At 43.5% G+C, this 24,926-nt stretch overlaps 2 protein-coding genes across 7 annotated transcripts in view; one reads left to right on the top strand and one right to left on the bottom strand.

The window, feature by feature from the left end:
* PIK3CD (phosphatidylinositol-4,5-bisphosphate 3-kinase catalytic subunit delta) overlaps positions 1–15,490 on the top strand; it is a 38,830-nt gene extending 23,340 nt beyond the window's left edge. For 3 of the 5 annotated variants that reach the window (XM_030507627.1, XM_030507629.1, XM_030507626.1), the window contains 14 exons: positions 282–412; positions 1,211–1,270; positions 1,485–1,652; positions 2,390–2,511; positions 2,670–2,813; positions 3,547–3,646; positions 4,201–4,379; positions 4,573–4,682; positions 5,301–5,379; positions 5,618–5,785; positions 6,575–6,698; positions 8,317–8,462; positions 8,712–8,844; positions 9,357–9,823. In XM_030507627.1, coding sequence (XP_030363487.1) covers positions 282–412; positions 1,211–1,270; positions 1,485–1,652; positions 2,390–2,511; positions 2,670–2,813; positions 3,547–3,646; positions 4,201–4,379; positions 4,573–4,682; positions 5,301–5,379; positions 5,618–5,785; positions 6,575–6,698; positions 8,317–8,462; positions 8,712–8,844; positions 9,357–9,494 — 1,802 coding nt within the window. In that variant the 3' untranslated portion in view covers positions 9,495–9,823. Of the gene's footprint in view, positions 1–281; positions 413–1,210; positions 1,271–1,484; positions 1,653–2,389; positions 2,512–2,669; positions 2,814–3,546; positions 3,647–4,200; positions 4,380–4,572; positions 4,683–5,300; positions 5,380–5,617; positions 5,786–6,574; positions 6,699–8,316; positions 8,463–8,711; positions 8,845–9,356 lie in introns of those variants that run through there. The other 2 variants (XM_030507625.1, XR_003994562.1) reach the window with 2 other exon arrangements.
* The window catches only part of CLSTN1 (calsyntenin 1), a 38,644-nt gene continuing 27,346 nt past the window's right edge, over positions 13,629–24,926 (bottom strand). The window contains exons 10-18 of one of the 2 annotated variants that reach the window (XM_030507630.1): positions 23,831–23,881; positions 21,945–22,102; positions 21,178–21,326; positions 20,449–20,675; positions 19,959–20,129; positions 19,219–19,364; positions 17,679–17,814; positions 16,824–17,008; positions 13,629–16,178 (exon numbers count right to left, since the gene is read on the bottom strand). In XM_030507630.1, the coding sequence (XP_030363490.1) occupies positions 15,984–16,178; positions 16,824–17,008; positions 17,679–17,814; positions 19,219–19,364; positions 19,959–20,129; positions 20,449–20,675; positions 21,178–21,326; positions 21,945–22,102; positions 23,831–23,881 (1,418 nt within the window). In that variant the 3' untranslated portion in view covers positions 13,629–15,983. The remainder of the gene's footprint in view (positions 16,179–16,823; positions 17,009–17,678; positions 17,815–19,218; positions 19,365–19,958; positions 20,130–20,448; positions 20,676–21,177; positions 21,327–21,944; positions 22,103–23,830; positions 23,882–24,926) is intronic. The other variant, XM_030507631.1, reaches the window with a different exon arrangement.

Raw genomic sequence — 24,926 nt, 5'->3', positions numbered from 1 at the left:
GACTAGCAGACCTAATACAACTACTGTTCTATCTTGTGATGACATCTAGAACCCTGCCAAGGTGAAGGCCTTATTTGCTTGGCATTGCACGTATGATATAAGAGGTTGCTCCTGTCCTAAAGATGTCATGTACACCTCACTTGTGAGAGGTCAGGGAAGTGAAGTGAGCTGTGCAGGGCCAGGCAGTGCCCATGACGGAGCTGGAAGCAGCCTGTGCTCTACTTTCTGGACCAAAGCTTCCAAAGATCTGGGTTCATGGGTTTATGTACTTTGCTTTCCAGATGAGAAAGGAGAACTTCTGAACCCCATGGGCACGGTACAATGCAACCCCAACACAGAAAGTGCAGCAGCCTTGGTCATCTGCTTCCCCAGCGTTGCGTCGCATCCTGTGTATTACCCGTCATTTGAGCAGGTAGGGACATTCCCCAGCTTTGCTGTGAATTCCTGAGGAAAAGCTGCTCTCCTAGATGGGCATTTGTTTAAAAAATGCACTTAACTGAGCCGCCTTTATGCTGCAGACAGCACTAGGCTCTGCAGGAAGGAAGAGGAATAAAAGGGGAAATGAGTGAAAGTAGAGAGCTCCCTCCCTTTCAGCACAGGGTGATAACATGCTGTGTGATTATAGGGATTTTCCATCTGTCACTGCCACTGGCCAGACACTTAAAATGGAAGAAGAAATTTGCTTGTTACAGGAAAGGAAGGAGATTTGCTGTGCCAAGGACATAGATGCTCCTTCATGATGCGTGTTCTGGCTCAGAAGCTTTACTAGATTGTGCCCACGTGCAGGGTGGCTTGGGCTGTGCTGGCTGCTTGGCAAACACACGCCTCTTCTAGGAATGTGGAACAACTCATGTCAGCCTGGAGCTCGGTGACCCACAGCCCCTGTGCACAAACTATATGGGTGTGCAGCTGCGTCCCCTTTGGGGAAAGGACTCATCCCTTCCTGCTTGTTCCTATCAGTAAAGGGGCTCTATGGGCAGATAGGTTACACCTCAGAGCAGAGGGGTCCTGCTGAGTACATCACCTACACTTGGGCTGTGAGGTGCAATTTCCTTCTCCAGAGGTGGCCAGTGGCTGATCTCTAATGCACTTAAGTGATATGCTTGAATGTGATATTTATCTTACTATCACTTAAATGCCTGAAGTGATGGTGAGGCAGAAGTACAGAGGAAATGAGAAGACTTTCTCAGACTCTTTCTTTGTGTCCCAGCTGCTGGAGTTGGGGAGGAATGGAGAACAACCCCGTGCTGCACCAGAAGATCCTGAGGAGGTGAGTCTTCTGGCATCAGTTTTTCAGCTCTGTGCAGGCAATGTGCAAGTCTGGTTTCATAGATCAAGTTCTGTGTTTCCACCTTACCTTCAGTCAGCTTTTTTTCACCCAACTGAGTTGTGCCCCAGTCCTGTAGGGGCTCTCTAGGCTGAGCAAGTTCTCTAGGTTGAGACTGAGCCCCATGTAAGCTCTTTCCTATGATTCTCATGAGCAGAAGCTGCAACTGAAGGAGATCCTGGAGCGGAGGAGCCACACTGAACTATATGAGCACGAGAAAGACCTGGTGTGGAAGATGAGGTACGATATTCGTGACCAGTACCCCCAAGCTTTGGCAAAGCTGCTCATCATCACCAAATGGAACAAGCATGAAGATGTAGCCCAGGTGAGGATGCTGGGGTTGGCAGCCAGGGCTCCCTTTTTGGTCCATCTTCCAGTGTCTCTGTTCCTGTTTTGGGTTGGGAGGCCACCTTAGCAGGGGATGTTTTGCAGTGCCCCTGTGCAGGTAAGTTTGGCATCACTGAGGATGAGGAAGATTTTCTGTTCTCAACCATTGTGACTGTATGCTGAGTGGTACCCAGCTGAGTTGAGGGTTGGCTTTGCTTGGGTCTGTGCCATCTCCTCTAGAAACTGGAGGCAAGAAAAAATCTGCTTAATTCAGAGCAGAAACAGGATCTGGATTAGATCTTCTTAACTGATAGTGAGAGATCAGCACTGGCTACCTCAGGGGGTCAGTGAATCTCTTCCACTGAGAGCATCAGACATCAGCTGGGGATGGCGTCTGTGCTGTTCATCCCTCCTTGCTTTGACAGGGCCTTCTAAAGATCTCTTTCTAGTCTACGTTATTATGCTGCAGAAAAGGGCTTTTTCCCAAAGAGCTCATTCCACTCGCTGTGCTATAGCAAATGTAACCCTGCTGTGGACTTTGATGGTTCCTCCTGTCAGCCTTGCTGGGAAGTTTGGACTGGTGGGTTTTGACCTGGTGTCTGCAAACTTGCTCTGAGGCATCTATAAATAGCGACCTCCCCCACAAAGGAGCTGCTCTTCCATCAGTAGAATTTTAGATTTATATCTATTGCCATAAAAACCTTGTTCCTTTTTTTGTTGTTTTTCCCCTTACAGATGATATCCCTGCTTCAGACCTGGCCAGAGCTGCCTGTCCTGAACGCCTTGGAGCTGCTGGATTTCAGCTTTCCTGACCGTTATGTTGGTTCCTTTGCTGTCAACTCATTAAAGAAGCTGACGTAAGTGTTATCCACAAGGGATATGCAGAGCCCTTTCTATTTCTGTGCAGGGCTGCTGAGGGGGACTGTGAACAAGGCTGACAGTCTTGTCTTTACAGTTCTTGCAAGTACACGTGTTGCAGTAAAGATAAGCTTGTCTTTTTCCTTTCTCTCCCCAGAGATCACGATGTGTTCCAATACCTGCTACAGCTTGTCCAGGTGCTCAAGTATGAATCCTACTTAGACTGTGAATTAACCAAGTTCCTGCTGGACAGGGCGTTATCCAACCGCAAGATCGGCCACTTCCTCTTCTGGCATCTGAGGTAAAGAGCAAATGTTTTGGGCTTTTCCTCAGGAATCAAGTGAAACCAGCACTTACTGGTTTTCTTATTGCTCTGGGAAGCGAGGCAGCAAGCAGCTCTGGATGTATAGATGAAAACATACTTATTTAAAGGCTGTTGGCTGTCCTTCAGCCAGTGTCTTTCACCAAAGCATTGGTGGGAGTTCCTTGCTGTCATTACCAAAACCCAGGACTTGCTGCTTTTTACTTTGGGAGACTGAAATAAGAATTATTCAAGGAGGACACAAAATCTTTTGTTTGCTATTTGTTTCTTTTGCTGTTGTAGTGGTGTTGGTGTTTGGATTAGGTTCTGTTTTCAGAATTTGTATATAGTATATATTTTAATATGTATGCATGTGTATAGACATATGTGTGTATACAGATATGTGTGTATACAGGTGCCTGTGTGTTGAAATTTACCGTGGACATCTGTGGCCACCTGCCAGTTCTGAGCCATATGCTCCAAACTGTCCTTGACTAATGTTCTCAAAGGAGGGGTTAGCAATTTAGTCATCCAGAAAGATGTCTCATCATTTCAAGCAGTGGTTTTTCTACTGGGGTGGGTGCAGTATTTTCTCTCCCCAGTACACAGAATCTAAACAGCAGCTAATACTCTGCACCCTCCTCTCCCCCTGCTCTTTGTGCTGGCATGAATGGAAGAATTAGTCACTCACTGCAGTGAGTCAGAATTGCTTTACCCTCCTTTCTTTCTCTAGGTCAGAAATGCATGTTCCTGCAGTTGCCTTGAGGTTTGGCCTGATCCTGGAAGCATACTGCAGAGGCAGCACCCACCATATGAAGATCCTGATGAAACAGGTAAAATCTGCTTTTAGCCATGAGCCTGACTTCCCTTTTCCAATTTAATGGTATCAGCAATACAAAAAAAGCCTTACAACTGCTATATTGGTTTTGGCATATCCTATTAAGAGCCTGGAGTTCCCCCTCACATGTGACTTTACTCATTTCTTAGCTGCACGTGCCCCAAACTACACTGTGTGTCTAGAATGGTTTGAAATGGCACTTTTGCATAACCAGGACTGCCCAAAAGCACTGAAGGCCAGGGGCTATAGGTCTCATCCTCTTTTCTAGCTAGTGCTAGTCCTGCGGTGCTTGATAATGTCCATTTTCCCTGGTGCAGTCACTGCCTTGCAATGCATCTGTGCCCAGCAAAAATCCATTATTGATTATGGATCTCCCTCAAGCAGACACTACTAGATTTGTCTTATTGCAATGTGTGATATTGCCCCAAGTCGAAAAGGAGGCAAGAGATAGAACCAAGGTTTATGTTTCACAGTAGACTTTAATAGTTTTTAAACCTTCTCCAGGAATTTGCTATCTGTTAACCCTGTTCCACCCCTCCCTTGTTTCAGGGAGAAGCACTCAACAAGATGAAAGCTCTGAATGACTTTGTTAAAGCAAGTTCTCTGAAGGCCACCAAGCCTCAAACCAAGGAGATGATGCACGTGTGCATGAAGCAGGAAACTTACCTTGAAGCACTTTCCCACCTCCAGTCCCCCCTGAACCCCAACATTATCCTCGCTGAAGTTTGGTAAGGAAGTTACTGCATCTCTTAGTTTGGGCTGCAGGCTTTGTTCAGCAGCAGGGCTGGGTTTCTGGTCACCCCAATGTCCCCTTTCCTCATGGAAGTCCCCAGTCTGAGCATTTGCTGTTGAATTTGAAGCTTGGATGGCTGCTTTTTTAATAGATGGAAACTCCAGTGGTGATGTTTCTGTTTCCTCTAGTGTGGATCAGTGCACCTTTATGGACTCCAAAATGAAGCCTTTATGGATCGTGTTTAATAATGAAGAGACAGGTGGAGGTGGAGTGGGAATTATTTTCAAAAATGGAGATGGTAAGTCTGCCAAGGACATGAGTTCATAACAGTCTCAACTATTTATTGGGGTGAGTGGGCCTGGATGAGGACCATTAAGATGCTGTGTAAATGAGGACCATCAACGTGCTTGAATTTTCTGATAGTAATCTAGAGATACATCAACTCTTCTCTAGGTTTCACTTGCTGCCCTTCTCATTAAGATTTTAGCCCAGCAGTAGCTGGATACCTTTGCACAGTAAAAAGAGACCTGATGTGGTCTGAAAGAGCTACTGCGCTCCAAGCTGTGCAGGGTTGGAGCATTTGCTGCTCACTGTTGTGTCCAGCCTCATGTTCTCTAAAGTGGTACACTCACTACTATGGGAAGAGCTTTAGCAAAGTGAAGTAGTGTTTACCTCCATTAGCAGAGTCATGTCTGAGTTAAGGCATCTAGAATGGTGGCTTTATGCTATTAATTACTGCACTAGTAGACACTGGTGGCTGCTGCTGTTCTTTACTAGCCAGACCTAGTGACAACTGTGGCAAAGGCCCCTCTAGCAGCCTGCCTCAGGGGCGGAACAAGTGCCACTTGCAAGAACACAAGAGGAGGGGATAACAGGAGGTACTTATGACCCTTTTTTCCCTTGTAATGCTGCACAGATCTTCGTCAGGATATGCTGACTCTGCAGATGATCCAGTTGATGGACATCCTGTGGAAGCAGGAGGGCCTGGATCTGAGGTAATGTGCACACAGTTGTTCTACTGTGATGATATATCATACGTGGTAAGGCCATTTGGTCTGCAAGCTCTTTTTGTCCCTGGTGAGTCGGTCTAGTATTCTGGGAGCAGCTAGTCAGGTTTTGTGTACTAAGGAGTAGAAATATGGAGTAGATATGGCAGAGAAGGGAAAGCTTACACATCAACACGTCCCCATTCTGGGCAAGATTTCAGTGGAAGGGTTTCTTTCATCTCTGCAGGATGACCCCTTATGGCTGCCTCTCCACAGGAGACAAGACTGGGCTGATAGAAGTAGTCATGCATTCAGACACCATCGCCAACATCCAGCTGAACAAGAGCAATATGGTGGCCACGGCAGCCTTCAACAAGGACGCCCTGCTGAACTGGCTGAAATCCAAGAACCCAGGGTAGGTGGGCTTACCTTGCACTTGGTGCTGCCTTACTGCTTCCTTCCAGCTAGAGACACTTCCTGCTTTGCTCAGTTTTCTCCTTCAGTTATGCATATTTCCAAGCTGTCCTACAATATCCAGCTGCTTCACACTGTCTGGCACACCAGAAGGCATCATGTGGATCTTCATGGGTCTTGAGCAGACATGGAGGCAACTGGGTTACTGTCGGCAAGCTTTTTTTGGTCTTTGATAGCTTAAGATAGCACTGGCCACAGGCTGGATACAAACCTTCATCTTCCCATTGGTCCCATTACTTTCTCCAGAAACAGACAGTCAGTGTGGTGGCAGCTGGAAAAGGGGCAGAAGGAGTAATGCCAAAACTGGGAGGTGAAAAAAGCAAGCAGCATAAGAATGGTGCAGCTTGGGGTCTTACTAGAGACGGAGGCAGGCAGCAGCAATACATCAGTGCTATTCCACTGGAACAAGGCACCACCACGAATCATCCTAGGAACCCACTTTGTCTTTTGCATATATAGAGATCTAGAAATGAGTTAAGTTTTAATGAAACCATTTTTTGTTGAGGATCTGGACACAACCTTATCTGGGCCCCTCCAATTACAGATACTGTTATTGCAGCTTTTGTAAAGCAGGGAAGGGAGTTCTGCCTCTGGAGAGCCCTATGGAAATTCAAACATTCCCTTCTCCTGCAGGTTTGCAAGACGGAAGCTGTAAAAACAACTTCCCCAGGGGTGAAGTACTGGTGTTCAAAGCACAGTTCTCATTCCATCTTCTTTTCATCCTCTTTAGCGACGCACTGGAACAGGCTATAGAGGAGTTCACTCTGTCCTGCGCTGGGTACTGTGTGGCGACGTACGTGCTGGGGATCGGGGACCGGCACAGTGACAACATCATGATCCGGGAAACTGGGCAGGTATGGGGCTGGCTGCTGCTGTGGAAGTACTGGAAGAGGGGCAGGAATGCTACTTGGCAATGGATAGATATATCCCAGTGCAATCCTAATGCTAAGGGAATGTACCTCACCTTCCAGCCAAGAGGCAGTACTCTCAATAGAGGATAAATAACAGTTTATAGTTTGAATTCCAATTCTGTGAGCATTGCTACCATCAGCTACTGCTGTTAACACCAACTCTGAAATTCCAGTGGAGACGTAAAACTGTGCAGATGCAGACTCAAACGCTGCACTTACCAGTCTAAAGACTTACTTGGCTTCAGCAGTCACAAATTGCTTGTAGCTGCTAGATAAGATCCTCAGTTACTTACCCAAGCTGATGTATTTATAGTCTTCCTCCTAGGAAAATACTTTGTTTTATTTCTTAAATGAATGCAAGTGATCAGCTTGGTTTTAATGTCACACTGATACTTGTACTGATTCCTTCTCTATTCCACAAGAATAGCTACCAGTTTGTATCTTCTTGTACAGTTTGGAAGACAAAGGGCAAAACTAGGAAAATGCCTTTGATAACAGGTTGTGCACTAAACTACATCACTGATATTTTGGTAAAGGGGAAGTCTAAGCTATCTTTCTTGCTTAATTGGGAATTATACAAAGCTTAAACCAACCCTGTGCTGGATGGTGCAAGGTGAGTCTCCTGCAGGTCTGGTGAAGTCAGCCAGGTAGTTAATATGGGAAAGTAAGGAATTGGCTGCTTTGAGACTCGTAGCTCTCAGGTACACACAACTACCTGTACTCTTCCTGTGTAGCATCCCGCTCCTCTGCATCTTGACCCCCTAAATCAAACAGTCATGGTCAAAGCAAGCTCGTAGCGGCTTGGTTTTGGGGTCACAGCAGAGACGGAGACGCTGTATCATTTGCTAACAGGACACTAATGTCCCTCCATGGGCTGTCACCAGCAGCAACCCTCATCTGGGACTGCCTCTTCTCATCCAGAAACGTTGGGCAGGGAGGTTACAGACTCTGTCTGCAGAGCAGAGGCCACTCACTTACAATCCACTTGGGGGAGCTGATGCCCTGCAGTGCTCAACTTTGGGTTTTGTTACCCGGAGCTTACAGCGGCTCCCCAAAATTGCCTTAGTGTGCAACGTTCTGCAGAGGATCCTCCTTCCCATCACTGCACTGGTGCTGCAATGGCTTCACTGCGCTTGGTATTTAAAAAGATAAAAAGAGGGGGAAAAAGCCTTACCTGAGCAAGTGGTATTTTGGAGTAACTTCAAAAGTGGAGATCTTACCCATCACCCTGTGCTGCCCATTTTAGTTCTCATTTTGCTTCTAGTAGTGACATACTAAGGCTTTACAAAACCCAAAAATCTCTTCAAATATACCAAGTATTGAAGAAATGAGTAGCTTTTCTGTCCCATCCAACATCGAATTACACTGGAAAGTATCTTGGCAAGTAAATGCTGCCTCTTATCCCAAAGGAGTGCCATGGGAGAGGTCATTTTTCTGCCTCATAAAATCCTATGGTCAGTATCTTTTGAATACATTAACGGTAAAGAGACCTCAACACTGATCACCCGAAATAAATAGATGCTATTTAAAACTAGTTATTTATTTTCTTCCTTACTTTCAGCTGTTCCATATTGATTTTGGACACTTTTTGGGGAACTTCAAGACTAAATTTGGTATTAACAGAGAACGAGTTCCTTTCATCTTAACCTATGACTTTGTGCATGTCATCCAGCAAGGCAAAACTAACAACAATGAGAAGTTTGAGAGGTAAGTGTTAGCAGTTAAACTTCAGCTTCTTAAGCTCTGAATTTTCAGTATTATTTCCACCAATTCTATGTAGCCCACAGCTGGCTGTACACATGAAAGTACATAAATTATTTACCCATTGGAGAAAGTGGAAGAGCTTGGCAGCCATCAGTGCAGACAGCAGGGTTCAGACTAACACGTAGTCTTGCTTTATAAAATGGTAGAGCTTGCAAGTGTTCATCCCTTTGCCTCCTCTTCCCTTCTGAACAGGTTCAGGGGTTACTGTGAAAAAGCCTACATGATTCTGAGGCGCCACGGGCTTCTCTTCCTGCACTTGTTTGCACTGATGAAAGCTGCCGGCCTGCCAGAACTCAGCTGCTCTAAAGACATTCAGTATCTAAAGGTAAGAGAAGCAGAGCCCAGGTACAGTTAAAACTGGATACCTGATCTTGTAGCTCGGTGAGGAGTTCAGTGTGAAAGGACATATTCTTAGAAGCAAATGAGCTCCAAAAATAGTGAGTAGACATCCAACATCCCTGTGCAGCACATCAGAAATGCCAGATACTGGCACTGAGGATGTGGCTTCAGATTCTACAGTACAAAGGCAGTAGGTACACGGTAGAACCAGCTTGCAGAGGAGACAGAGCTCTTTGTTCCCAGCTTGCCTCTTAAATGATAACATCCTAGCCCTGGCCAGCTGAGACAGGAGCTGCATACAATGTGCTCAGAGTAGGATGCATGCATTTATTTACCATGTTACTACAGTAACAACTATTAAAAACAATTAACAGCTACTCCTTTCCTACACAGTGCTCCATTCAATGGAGTAATTTCTTAGTGAGTAAGCATTTTAGTAGTTAACTGTTCAGTTGCACTTCCAGTGAGGCCACACTGATTTCTGCCTCTTCCCTTCAGGATTCCCTGGCTCTTGGGAAAACAGACGAGGAGGCACTGAAGCACTTCAGACTGAAGTTTAACGAAGCCCTGCGGGAGAGCTGGAAAACCAAAGTGAACTGGCTGGCACACAACGTGTCCAAAAATAACAGACAGTAGAGCAGTGTCAGCCTGCACACCTGCTCCAAGAGAATGTAATACCTGCACTGAGGCCAGCAATTGCAGACAGGTTTCTAAAGACTGATGGATGTTGCCGTGTTGAAGATCCCTGACCTGCGCTCCCCAACATCAGCCATTGCTGCATGACTGAAAACGTGGTGGACTGTCACCAGCCCCATCATCGTGTCTGCTGTAGGTCTGGGGACAAGGGAGAGACGTGAGGCAATAAAATCACTGCATACAGTGAAAGGTAGGTAGAGGTACTGTACACTTCAGAACTCATTAAGCTTCAAATACATCTTCTAATGGAAGAGTTCAGGCACTTGTAACATCCTTCCAGTGTGTTGATGTGTATATTTGTTTCCTCAAAAAATTAGCTGAACACTGAGAATCTACTATCCCTGTAGCTCTTATACTATAGCCCATCTTTTCAGAGGCATTAACTTTCAGTATACACCAAGGTAGGTCAGCTTAAATCATCCCTGATGCTGACTGGGACAAATTGTTTTACCCTGCATTGTGACAGTAAAAATGTCCATGTTGTTGTATTACCTGCTCCCTGCTACAGAGGCCAAAGTGTTCTGAAACTGAACTGGAACTCACCTATTGCTGTCAAAAAGCTGATGCCACCAGCACAGGCTTGTGTTGGCCAAGGGGTTATGTATTTTTGTTTGCTTTCCTATGTCAGAATTTAGTTGAGCCTCAAGCAGGTCCAGGGTTTCTGCATTTATTCTGGTTTTAAGCCTGAAAACAGTAAGTTTGAATTATCAAATTGGCATGTAATGGTGGTTGCTACACATACGTCCTGTTGGGGTACGCTAGAGCTAGTTTGCCATCTGGTTTCCCAGGCATACAGGCACTGGCCTACACCTCTGGGATCCCTGGGATGTAACACTGTAATTCCAGTGTCAGCTGGGACAGATGCTGCCATTCTGTCCCCAAGTTACTTGGCCAGTCTGCCCTCCTGTGTCGGGACAGAGGGGTGCCAGATGAGTGGGTTTAACACTGAACAGTAAGTTCCATTGCAACAAATGTTCTCATCTTCTTACAAATGTATTCCCTATTCTTTCCACACTCTTCTTTCAACCATGGTCCACAACTCCTTTTATTAAGCTGTCTCTCTGTCTGGGGGTTCAGCCAGAGAGCATCCTGTAGTCATCTGTGCTAGTACCTAAATCAGGACAGCCTATACCAGCCTCTTCCCCTTCTCACCAGTTGCTTCCCTCTCCTTCCCAAGCAGAGTCTGTCCCATCTCCCACAGGGTGCTATAATCAATCATGTATTTCTACTCATGTGTCATGTTTGTCTCCAGCTACTGTCCTCACCTGAGCAGTTCTGAGCGCTGGTGTTATGCAGGGACAGATGAAAGGAGCCACTGGTGCCTCACATGAGCAGAGCGAGGGGCATGAAGCAGGCTGCAGCCTGCAGGTCATGCTGGAAGATAGGTGGAGGAGCTGGTTAGGACCTGCTTCCTGCAGACGTGCCCTGGGGGGGAGTCCTTCCCTTTCCCCATTATCCCCAACATCAGGTTCCAACGGAGGTGCTCCATTCCTGCCTTTTAAGCAACAGTCTCATTTTCAGGACACCCCTGAATCCTCTCTTTGATTTGTGCCCCCTTAACTAGGTTGAGCAATTTTCTTTTACTCACAGAACTTTCTTTTAAAGTCTTATGTAGGTAAAAAACCCACCAGCCATTTCAGAGCCTGTTTCTCAAGTGACAAGAGGTGCATGTATTGTCCAATGATGGGCTGACTACTCCCTCCTGTAAATCCAGCTTTCATGTCTGGCTTAAAGTTCCCATGAAACCCTCATGGTTAGGACAGAGACTGAACTGGCCTGTTTGTTCCTAATAAATCCTTGGATACCGGCGGATTCCCATACAGTGCAATGCTGTTGCCAGTTTAAATTCCGATTTCAAGTACTTACTGTTTCTTTTCATAAGGAACTTACTTATGCTATGAAGTCTGTTCTGTACTGGTTCATATATATTAATATAAACCAGGCTGCCTCTCACAGAGCACCCATTACTAGAAGCAGCAGATACAGCTCATTTTATCTCTGTAACCCTTGGAGCTCCCCTTTTTCTACACCTTTCAAATGATGCCATTTGTCACAGAGACATGGCCAGGACACTTTAAGACCCAATGGTATATATGATCCAAATTACTTTTGGGGACGCTCCTCTGTAGCAGTTCCTCAGCACACTTTTAACAGTGAGCACTGAGGTATGGCTGCAGTGAGTAACTGGTTTTGCTGCACTTTTTGTGTTTCAGACCCTACTTAGTTAGCTAGAACTGAGGTAGCTCCATGTCTCCCTGTGACTATGCATTTGAGCCTAACACTAGGAAAACAGCAGTGGGTAAATGTGTACCAACTGTCTGGCAGGAAACACATCATTTACTTAGAAGTATATAGTTATTATGAAACTAAACTGGTCAAATTATGAGAGGAACCTATGAGACAGACTTTTTTTTGTAGCTGTTTTTTATCATTTTCTTTCCCTGTGCCAGATTATACAGCCTCAAGCTTCACAGGCTTGCAGGGTGCTGGGTGCCACAAGTTAAATGAGGAGTAGGAAGATGCTTCTATCTCTTAGACAATCCATTATCAAATGCAGAAGTTTCCATCCATCCAACAGTGAGTCTGGGCTGTTGTGCTCCTTGGGTTTTTTAACAACCAGATTTGTGGAGACCCAAACTTAAAGGAACAGATAGAAAATTTGCCACAATTGTGGAATAAAGTAAGGTTGGTGGGATCCTCCTGAAATACTAAATAGGAAATGCAAAAAGGAAAATAAGGCCAACACTCAGGCTCTAACAGGAGTTTTGATACTAGAAAATACTGCAGGATTCAGAGCTCTTGCCATGCTGATCAGTGAGAGAACAGCACCAGCCTGAATCACTGCTCCCTCAGCAGGGAGAGGCTGACCTCCGCCTCCTGTTCCTCCCCTGGGGTGGCGTGTCCAGACGCTGTCTGCTTGCAGAGTCCTCTGTGGCCACACAAATTTTAGAGACTACATAAATATTGCCATTTCCTTCCTTACTAAACTGATTTACAGAGCAAGCAGCATGCAAAAATACTAGGCCCCATGCAAGCTGAGATGCACTGAAACCACAACCCCCTCATCAGTGGTTAGCAGATTCTTGTGGAAGGGAAGAAACACAATTGTGTACACGTAAAAGCAATTCTCTTAAGTTGCCACAAATGAGTACCAGGATCCTGCCTGTGGCAGCGCATGGAGGCAGTCCCACCCAGCAGGCTCCTTAGTCATGCTTGGTACATGGTGTACAGACTCACAGCTGCTGTTTTGGTCCTGTTTCCAGACACCTCAGGGCCCCTGCATAGTTCCACAGCAGCACAAAGCAGCAGTGGCTCTTGGCATCTGTCCTTCCTTCCATTTTAGAAGTGCAATAAAACAAAGCCCTAGCAGTATAAATGGCAAAACCCGAGCAATTCCAAAGGTGTTTCTCAATCCAGCACAGTTCTATGGAGAGGTTACTCAGTCTAGAAAATGGACTTACCTGCAAGAAGCGAACACACCAGTGAGTTGGCAGGAGGCCCTTCCTCATCCACCACTGGAGCAGCTCCTGCCCGATGCGCTGATGGCTACACGCTGCGTCAGCAGAGAGCCTCTGACTCCAAACGTACAAAGCAGCAGCTCCCCTGATAGTTGAATTGTACTGAAGATTAAAACTTCAAACACTTTCCAAACTATGACATTTCACTATAAATAAGTAGCTTCTGGTTTTATAAACCTGCTCACAATGACACCCCTTTCTAGTTCTATTTATTTAGAGATGGTTCTGTGTTATTTTTGTTAACTCTGTACAAACTGATTGTGCTCATTCTGTTGCCTTTGACAAGAAGAAATATTTTTTTAAGCCAACCTGTGGTTCTGTAAGAAGAGAATGTTTACATGTTCAACCTTCAGTTGCTTTAGGTACATGTTTTGTAAGTCAAGAAATAAAAGAGATGATTGATAAATTGTACACATGTGGCCAAAGTCTTTCTATACTTGAGAGCTCAACACAACCAGCACAAAACCCTCCTACTGCCACCAGGGAAGCAAATTAACACACACTTGATGTAACTTGACACAACTTTGTTCCATTCAGCAAGAAATAAATGCAAACACCCTTTAGAACCAGAAATTTATTGTAGCTTATAGACTTTCCAAACTGACCTGTTACCAATATACACATCTGAAAAGTTATACCCACAGTGGCTACAAACTGCATCAGGACGTTTACAACCTTTCAGCATTACCATTAAGTCATGATCAGTTTTGGTCTAAAATACAGCAGCTACAGCAACAGTATATGGAAGGATAAGTCTTCTACACATTAACACAGGACAACTGTCAGACATAAGTTAAAAGTTTCCCAGTTTACTTAAAACTAGCAGTTATATTACCACGTAAGTAGTCAAAACCATTTCCCCATTTTAGAAATCTAAAATTTTACATTAAAAAAAACAAACAAACAAAACAAAACCAACCCCCAAACCCAGTAAGCTCCTGGTGTGGGTTCTCCTCCCTGCTTCCAGGTCCACCTACTATTGGAAAAGGCACTCCGCAGTCAAGCGTTACCCCAGCTAAAAGCCACCGGTAGATCCCATCACACAGCGCTAGGTGAGAGGAGGTCTGCTCTGAACATCAGAACTACGGATCTGGATCAATCCTTAGCTTTTATGACCCTCTGTACCCCACCCTTTGGCTTGTTGTTGCTCCTCCAGCACAATGGCCCTGCCTGGCCTGCTGAGAGACACAGGCTGTGCACCGTAGACAAAGGCAGACTACAGACAAGAGCAAGAACTGGAATGTTGCTTACCGTGCTGAGGAGCCAGTGGAGTCCTAGTCCCCTGTCACAAGCAAAACAAGTTACTCTTTTTAATCCACCTCCAAATGTAAAAATCAAATAAGCAGATATTTGTTATTCAAGGTTCTGCATAAGACCAAATAAAGTTAAAGAAACAAGCCCTGCCTTGCAAAAACCACCAGCACTCTCCACCATGGGGCCACAACCTCCTTTTCGTACCTTTCAGCTATTTCTTTAGAAAAGAAGTCCTTTGCAATTCCAAGTTAGAACTTTGATCAGAAACAACCAAAATCATCTGCACTTGGAATAGTATTAACATGATTCCCAAGGTTTTTCTGGTTGGATAATTTATGTTATAGTTTTTCACCAGCAGGAAAACACAATTACTAAGTGTAAACAAAGGCTTAACACACCAACAGTCCAAGTTACTGTACAAGGGGCTACAGGGAATGAGCAGGAGTGTGTTTAATTGACTGGTGTCAGCTATGCCCCAAAGCAGGCAGCCAGCACACCCAGCTGTGCACACACAGCCATGGTGCACAGGCACACAGGTCTCACGCTTCCCACCTTCAGGTACCAACATATCCATAACTGAACAACTAACCCCCCCTGCCCGCAGTACAAACAGACCATCTTGGTACTACAGACAGCCTCACTGTGATGAACAGGAGCTGTGGCCACCCACCACAGCAACCACACACTGCTTTGCCACCATCCAAGTAGTGTTTTTACCCCAATAACTTAAACACCCTTGTGCCAAGAGTTTTAACTGGAGAAGAAAGAAAAGGAAAACCAAACTGTATTGCACAGGGCAGCTGAACCTCTGCAGAGGTTGCTGAAGCCTTTACAGTTTCTCACCAGCTTGTGTGTTCCCTCTGCAAAAATAAAGGAGATTAAAGAAAAGGAAAGAAAAACTAAAGAAAGACCAGAGCAGGGCATGAGCAAACATGGCAGTCAAGGCCAATGACACTGTATTACTGAAACATCTACACTAGATCACGGTGCCCGTGCTCCTGCTGCAGTAGTACGAGACTTGTAATATTTCATGCTGCATGATTGCTTTACTTGAGCATGTTTGAAACCCCAAATCCCTGTTTTCACTACCACAAATGACATAATTACATAATTCCAAGATATTTACAAAATATTAAAAAGTCTGTTAATCTTCTACATATTATCCTCATTCTGCCACTTTACACATGCACTAATTTGGGGGAAAGAAAAGAAATCAACAGGCTGAAATGAGCAGCTTTACCCTTTGTCAACAAGCAATCTTTGCGTCTTTTAGAAAGAGAAAATAGGAACAAAGCCAAGTTCGTTTCACTGAGCAAAAAACAGACAGTTCAGAAATTCATGTGCAATGGCTACAGACCTGTCGAGTCACCCAGCTGAGATGACATGAAGAAAAAAGTGCAAGGTGGTTCCTCACATAGCGTAAAAACAAATCCAGTCACTGAGGCATGGCTGAAGGAGGAGAGGGGCTAACTACGGCTCTAGGAACAGCATCAGGAACTAGCTGACAGAACACAAACACTGGGATGCGTGGGGCTCGAATCTACTGGCCAGAATGAATTTTGTTTTGTTTAAACACCATGAATCCTTGGTAACAATGGAGTGTGTTACAGTGGAGTCTTCTAGAGCAGAAACATGAAGACAAAGGGAACAGCTAGAATCAGTAACTGAGGGTAGAGTCATCCCATTCCAGCTGTTGCTGTCTATTAACATTCTGTTGGTCCTCCTCCTGCTCTCCCTCTTCCTCCTCGCTGCTTTCAGACTCTGCACTAGTGATGTCATCTTCTTCTCCATCTTCACTTTCTTCCTCCTCTTCCTCCTCCTCCTCTTCACTGCTGTGTTGATCCTCGTAAGTCTGTTAAGACAGAAATTACCCATTGATATACTGGCCAAAATCCTTTTTATTCTTCTGAACTCAGGCACAAGGCACCATATTGATAAAGAGCTACTACAGATTCCTTACTGGGATTAGACTTCAGCAGCACTTAAGCAAACAGGAAAGAAAAAGGAAGTAGAGCTCTTTAAAACACCTTCGTAACATTGCTACCAACCCTGTCACACTGAACAAACTAATTCTGAAGTGTGAGCCAGTCCTTCAAATTCTACTGGAAAAGACCTTTCAGTAAAGTCACACAAAGAGCATTGAGGCTGCACATCTTGTTCCTGATTTCCTAAACTCAGATGTCAACCACAGGAGAAACATCATAAACATTGATGTTCCAACAATAAAGTCTTGCAGCTGGAAAAAAGCGGAGTGCAGTTAATGCAGCACAATGAACCCCCGTGCTGGACACTGGCCTGTAAACCCAATTAGGCATCATGAAGCTATAACCCCTTCAAGATCCCAGACACAACTGCTTCTAATTTGTCACTTCATTAAAAACTCACAGTTCGTGTCTCTACTGGGTGTTCAGCACTTGGTTTCGCTCCACTGTGTCCATCACACCCATTACAGCTGGAAAAGAGCGTTTTTTGTTAGGTGCCAAGACACCAGTGTTACCTCCATGGGGTTCACAGTGATGGTCAGAGCAGAGTCATCCCAGTCCATCTCATTTTCCTTTCCAGTGTCCTGGTCACGCATCGTTCTCTGATGTGCAGCTCGGATTCGGAACACTCCCAGAATAATCATGAAAACCAGGAAGCTGACACAAACTACAATCACAACAGTGGCTGTACTTGGAACGACTGCAACAAGAAAATAAAAGGAGTTTCTTATAGCTGATGTAGATAAGTACCTCTTACACAATGCTAGTAACTAGTCCTCTGTTCCTGCAAGAGGGAAGTGGCATTACACAAACAGATGTAGCTACACAGAGGCAGTCTGGCTGAAGCCACTTTAAAGTCAGTTGGAGACTAAGAACTTAGTTCCTTAAGTACATCAATCTGAAGAACTGACAACACATGGAAAGCAGATGCCACCACACACACAGAGAGATGCCTCTATAAAATGCCTGGTTTTCTTCCTCTCATATCCCACACCCATGCCAAATTCATATAATTAAACCAGAAAGGACAGATACCAAGGGAATAGTGCTGCATGTCTTCTCTCATGCTGTTCAGAAGAAATACTGCTCCAGTTCCTCACAGTCCTTTTACCTAGGTCTTACAGTCCCCCTCAAGACTAGTATGCCTCTCATTTTCCAAGGAAGAAAAGAGTATTTCATAGACCTCTAGTAATCCCCTCCCCGCTTGGGCAACAGCAGAACAGGACTGAGTAGCCGCTTAGATTAATAGTGCAACACACTGGTTTAAATGCTGGGAAAAAGAACCCAAACGTCTCTGCAGCCAGAAGCCTCTGTGCCATTTTAATACCAAAAAAACCCACAGCTGAACTGCAGAGACTGAGAATTCTTACCTGAAAACGGGTGAGGATTAGCCAAGTTGTGACCAGAGAGATCAACAAACGTGTGGTGCACCGGATGCACAAACTGTGGTTGTGCAGCTATGTGATTGGCGTGTTCAACTGGGTTAGCGGTGTGGATGACGTTCACCTAGAACAGGAAGAAAACATTAAGCTCCAGAAATGCAACAATTCACGTCTGAAGAGAGAAAGAAAGAATATAAATATATAGAATACAATATGTATAATATAAATAAATAGATATTTCCCAGAGCAGGCATCCAATTCTCCTTCAACACAACAATGGCTTGTCTCAGGGGACACCCATCCCTGTCAGGAGCCCCTCAAGTTACAATTCCTTGTCACAAAACCCTCCAGTTTCACAGCTCTCAAATCTGTTTTAGTTTGTGTACAGACACTTCAGCTTAAAACAGATAAAGCCATTTTATAATCAAATTTGATAGCCGGCCATTTTAATCCTGAAGTAACAGCATCTAGAAAGATCTGTAACACATTCATCGCATTTTCTTCACTCTCATCTTTTCTTATTCCACTGTGTATCTTCAGCTAACAGCAAAGAAAAAAATCCTTATTATAGTCAAAGGGTTAAGAAGAATAAAACCATTCTTCCAAGTTTAACCCACACTGGCTTTTAGGAACAACTGCAAGCTCATCATATGCACAGCACATTTCACATTTCCTTGCCAAACAAGCAGAGCTAAATATACCCTCCTGCAGTGGAACACTGCGATACAGGTACCCGACCAGCTGCACAACAGGAAGAGAGCACATTTACTACAGGACAAGGAAAGCATTTGCAGTTCAACAGTTTGCTAAGATCCCAACTCAAGCTCACAGAATTTCCTCAGGAAACAAACCCACACTACTTAACACAGAGATTTCTGTTCTGCAACACAGGAGGTTCTCCAGCCCACCACAACCACCCAACTGGTGGTAAATACTATTAACTTCATTGCCAGCCCTTTGGTCAGCTTTAAAGTGTAGAATTTCAAGCTCGTAGCTGAAAGATGCAGAGATATGTGACAGTTCCTCTCCATATAAAGAACTTCACATTCCAGCCTTTATGTTATCTTTGCTGGACTTCCATATATTTGATATAAACATACTAAATAATAATTAGCCTGTACTTTACTGCAGAGGAAATTGCAATTTTAGCAATCTAAGCATCCCACAAGCTAAACAGTAAAGGGCCCAGCAATTTCATCTGCAGAATCCCAGAAATTACACATGGAGGCCACACAGTTTCTGATAGCACCACTTTTATTCTATTTGCTAGTTTTTTGCTAAATTAACACCCTGTCTTTCCAATTCAACCTTTTCACCTTCACGCTTCCATTAGCCATACCAGCCAACCCCCTGTTTAGGCAGCCTTATTTAAAGCTGAAATGTGGGATTAAGAACACATTTCTATATAAGATACAGGACAAAAAAATCCAAGTCAATAATTGATCAATTATCTATCAGTTGAGGCTACAACTTCCCTCCTCTTAGCCATCCATGCTCTAAAACTTCTCAGTGATCACAGCTTACATACCTCCACTTTAAACTCGTTGCTGACATAGCGACCATTAAGCTCAGAACAGACTAACTTGAACTTTCTGTCGAAGAGGGAAGCAGTGTGCCAGTTTCTGTAGTGTATCAAGTGCAAAACTTCTTCATAACTAGCCATAGTATCAACCCCTGTGGAGAAAAATAAACAAGTACAACAATTACTTTGCAAAAGACTAGTACAACATCGTATACTCCACAAATATTACTCCTTTTCTTTAAATAAGTTTTCTTGGCTGACAGATTTCCAGTTAGTAGAAAAAAGGAAACACCACACGCATACATGTATGTGGCTCCACTGAAATTCTGTGGATTGATTTTGGGATAAAATCCTCGACCTACTTAGACTTTGAAGGGATTTGGGAGCCTTTCTTTTGAGAACATTAGCATATTCTGAATATAAACTAGAAAGGAATAATGCATGTTCCTAAGCACTGGACTATTTGTGCAAGGAACAAGTGTTTTCTGGGGCCAAGTGCACCTTCATTTCTATAGACCAGAGGTAACCTGCAATTTGGGACATGAGAGAATAGAAAGGAGGTTCTAGAATGATGCATTTTCTAGAATTACAGCTTTCCACAAAATAGTTGTCACACATTTGAGCCTGAAACTGGTCACAAAGTATTTGTAGTAAGGTGTTACAAACCATCTCTCTAGCACATAGTTCTAATTGTCACTGTCACTTCAAACCCTTCCTACAAGACCACCAGAAGTAGTAACCCCTACCTGTGATTATCATGCCCAGGTTGGAACTACTCATCTCGATGCCCTTCTGCTGCAATCGTGTCATATCAATCTCCAGGCTTTCCTGTTCCTGATTCAGTTCCTCTCCTAGCACTGTCACCTCACACGTATCCAGGTTATGCATGATCTCTTCAGATACCAACGACTCTTGTACTGAAATGCACAGAAAAAGGCAGAGCAAATATTAAGATGTGGCCCTGAAGTTAGGAGAGCAAGGATTCATGAAATAATGATTTTAAAAAATATACCAGATACAAACAAGGGTATTTACATGAAGGTAATGGCCTGGGGTTACTACCATTTCCAGGCACATTTTTGTCAGCCCAGAGCAGAGCATCTACACCTTCTCATAAGAGACCTACAGCTTCTTTTCCCCTACTAGACTTTGTATCAGAAGAGAAACCTATGCCTCTTTGCAAGAAGAAGATCCCCCAACATGATCACTGAATGGGGTGAGGTTAAAGGATGTTACCTGTAGGATCTTCATCTCCATCTCCCTCTGGCTCCACCTCCCGTGTAATGGTGCTTATTATGCGAAGCTCAGGAAAGAGGGCAACACCCTCAGAACTCTCAAACTCTGAAGCAGAGCGGGCAAAATGGTTGATGCCGCTAAGGCTGATTTTTGGTTCCTCTGGTTGCAAGACCATTACATATCCCTCCACAGAAGGAATGGAGACACAGGCGTCTTCGTTGAAACATCTATGAGATACAGAAGCAGTTTTGCACAGTGAAGGAGGCTACTGGAGAGGGAAGCACAATTACGCAGAGTAATTGCTTTATGAATTTTTGAAAAGCTCTGTCTCAGACCCAAGAGTCTGAGATAAATTCATCAACTGTGTTGGAAAGTAGGAATTCCCCACCAAGGGAGCAATCTTTCAATTAATTTTTACTTACAGTTAACATTTGGCCCATTTTCTAATGCTATGACTAACAGCCACAGATAACACCTTTAATGAAGGCTGTGATACTGGAGACATACTCACAGCATACCATTGCAGTAAGTTCCTCCTTATCTTACACACTCCTTACTACATTCTCAGGAAGCAAAGAGAGTGCTGGTGCAGAAAACATCTGCTGTATTCAAATGTGTGATAGTTACATACAACAAGACTCCCTTATTTATCTCAACTGAGATATATGAACATTGTTCAGGCTTTGGTATCACTGTATAGTGACATGTTATTTCAGAACTAGGACATACTTGACAACACTGGTGATCTTAAGCCTCCGAATTCCAGGCGTTGGGAACTGGCGGGAATTCAGATAGGAAATGTGCTGCATGGCCTTGTCAACTCTGTCAATGTCATCCCCTTCCACAGTCAGTGTTGACTGACTTGGGTTCATGTGGATCTGAAATAACAGAAAAAGAATGTAAGAGAATGCCCCAACAGTAACATGACCTGGTAATTAAAACCGGAAGCTCAGCACTGCTTTAGCCTGCAAACGCTAGGCCTTGGAGTACACAGTCAACTTCCCTATTCACTTCCTTATTTCAGTGGAATGTATTTAGGGTTCATTCTTTAAGGAAAAAAAGCCTAGGCACCTAGCATAGTTCTGATGTGAAGATTCTAGTAATATGGAAGAGAGACAGCTAATATAAGGGAGAAATTTAGCTCTGTTCACACATCCTTGCTACTAAAAAAAGGCATGCAAGATAAGCCTCATTCTACTAAGCTGCTTGTTAAGAATATCTTTTATTAGTCAAACTGGTATAGCTGCTAAAACAGAGGTTTACAAATATGGATTTTCTCTTCAAGACTTGAATACAGTAACTTTCATTCTTAAACTCCACTAAGACCATGTCTATACAAGAAAGATTTCCTAGTTTCCATGTAATTTTAATGCAAAATGTCACAATGGATTAGCTTGTTTTATTTGGGACACCCCTACTAGCTCTGCCAGCAAAAACCTTTAACTATTATCAGCAAAGCAACATACACACTCCCCTTTATTCACATGCAATTTTACCTTCACGCCTTTGCCAACACCATCAGCCATTTGCAAATCCAGTCCCTCCTTGCAAGTGTACAGGCAATCTATCACCTTCTTGTTCTCCAGTTTACCAGAACGGATCATCAAACCTGCCAGATTGCCTCGGAAAAACTGAGCCATGCGGAGTTCACCACCTTCATAGAGGGAGGAAGGAAAAATCCTTACATGGTTTGATTCTTTCAGCTTTTTCTTGTGTAAAACGGCAAATATGCCTTCTGGTACCACAGAAGTATTATATACATGCGGGTTAGTTTTTAACATCCATATTGGGTGTTAACCTTGTGATTATGTTCAAGCATAAAGAAAGAATTCAACAGTTCCCCATGCATATGGCCTTCAAAACACGTGGGGCCATCTCGAACTGTGAAACTCAGGCTAATATTTCTGTAACAAACATTTCCAACGACATCGCCCATACAGCGAGGTGGTGTTCTTCAGAAAGGACAGACAGAACCAATGAGATGAACTATGAAACCTGAATCTTCACGTTGAGGTAACACCTCCTACTACTTAATTCTCAACAAAAAGGGCAATGCCCATCAGGACAGAAAACAACAGCTTCATTCCTCTAGATGTTATCTATATCTAAACTGATCATCACAGACTCTCTTTACACTCAAAGAATAGAAAGAAACTTCACAAAGTGATTCAGCTCATGCTCAAAAAGGTGTCTTAAGAGTTAACTGCTCCCCTGTAAAGGTGCCACCGTCTTTGCATGGACTCAAGTAAGCAGTTTAAGCTCAGGTAACTCCCTTTAGATACTGAAGTCTGATGAACTGCAACCCAATAAGCTCCTCGTTGCTTAGACCTTTTGAAGATGACATCCCAATGGCCACTGAGTCCATCTTGCTGAATAACGGGGGCCACAGAACCACCATCCAGAAATTTGGATTTCAAGGTCAGCACTTACTAAGCTACCAGAGTTTTAGAAAGATGTCTGAGCTTGTTTCTAAGATTCTAAGTGATAGAAGATCCCTGGCATAACTCAGTACTATTCTCAGTAGTGAACTGTCCTGTTACAAATTATCTATTTTCCAGTTTAGACTTACAGAGCTCCAGCTTCTACCCTCTGGATTCTGTTGCCTCCTTGCCAAATTAAAATGTGATGCACAGCTAGAAACCTCTTGTCAACTGTATCTAGACCACTCAACTTTACAGAAAGAGTACGTATCTTGAATGCACTTTGAGAAACACACACTAATTTTAAGCATCTCAAGGCACAAAATCCACTGAACTATCAGTAAAACTTCTAAGAAAATACAATTGTGTAGCCAACCTGAAATACCTGGAGCCAAAGATTTTATGGCCATTCACTGTAAGTAGAATTTTATATCAACTTCTGATCAAGTGAGTATCCACCGTAAATTCCAGGTCTGTCTTTGAGTTATATACGAGCAATCTGATGTAAATATGAGTGGGGAGCAGTTACCTGACTTGCAGAGGTTTTACCCAACCTACTGAATAATGCTATGATCACGCACATACCTACATATATGTATCTCTATATAGGATGAGCAGTTATGTTTTAACAAAACTGGCTGAAAGACATTATAGCTGCTATTTTACAATCACTTATTTTTACACCACTTCACTGCAATCACAATGGTTGCAGATTTGTACATGGATGTGCATTCGGGTGCAATCAAAACAACAACCAAAACCACAAAAATAATAAAAAGAAAGCAAAAAAATCAGCTGATGAAGCTCTGGAAATAGACGCACAATGAAGAAACAAGCCTAGGAGAGGATTATGTGAAGGTCAATGGCCCGAATGCAATGCCTGCATTTCATGCTGTGTGCGAGATGAAGCAATGTCTTGGCTTAAAAATGAAACAAAACAGTAGGGAAAAAACTCCAGCAACCTGCAGAGGTCTCAGGCACAGTTTCATTGTCATTTTCATTTCCTGTATATTCTGTAGAAAAGCAAGACAAAGAATAGGACAATAGGGAAAAGTCCAAGTAGTTACAATTCGGCAAACTCTCTTATCACAGAAAATACAAAGCAGTGCTTCCCCCCCAAAGCCTGCTCATACTCGACCCAACTACTCAAGGATTACAAGTTGTTTGCAACATGAATAGCTGCAATGCAGGGAAGAAGCACTACTATGTCATTACAAGAATATAACATTCATGACAAGACAACCTGAAGAGCCCCATACACAAGCTGCAGTAAAACCAGTCCCACTGGAGAACACTTTACCCACAGATACCCCATCTCACACAAACCACTATTAGTGATGAGATACAGACCTATCAAGTGGCTCAATTGATTTTCTCCTCTCCCAACTACTAAAGGGGAATTTAAGGTGAGATCCAGCCTACATCAGCAAATCACCACAAGGTATTAAATGCTGATCAAAACCAGCCATTACCGACACAGAATTTTTATCATAATAATAGTATTATCTGTATTAAGCAGTCAATTTATCTGATGGAAGCGTCTTGGGGGAGAAACACCGAAAGTGAAAAACAGCTTTTAATCTTTTAAAAGAAATGTCAAAAGAACTTTTTCGAAAGCCTAAAATCTCTCTTTCCTTAGAGGAGAGCTGTGTTTGTAACTTAGAGCAGCCTGATTTGTTTTCAGATCTTAGTAAGACAAAGAGGATGGCCTTAAGCAGTAACTTCACTCCTTTGGCATACTTTTTCTCACCCCTGTGTTCTAATCCCCTAAAAATCAGGCTTTTAATGGAATTTTTAAAAGGTAGCACCTCAAGTTCTTGTATTCCAGAATTTTAATGCTCCTACTTCAGTCTGCTGTCATTAAAAAGAAAATTCATGTCAGAAGAAATTAAAGAATCACATAATAATGCCAATAGGAAAGCACAGTTTTTAAACTAAATGTATATGCTTTTGTTAGGATGCAGAACATATGTGGAAGCCATTATACAATCCATACACTTAGCTGAACAGAGATTCCAAGCTCCAGTTTCTTGAAAACCAGCTACTATATGTTCCCTT

The sequence above is a fragment of the Strigops habroptila genome, chromosome 16 (genome assembly GCF_004027225.2).
Source record: "Strigops habroptila isolate Jane chromosome 16, bStrHab1.2.pri, whole genome shotgun sequence".
Lineage (NCBI taxonomy): Eukaryota > Metazoa > Chordata > Aves > Psittaciformes > Psittacidae > Strigops > Strigops habroptila.
Note: the sequence above shows the minus strand (reverse complement) of the source record. Positions and strands in the feature narration are given on the sequence as shown.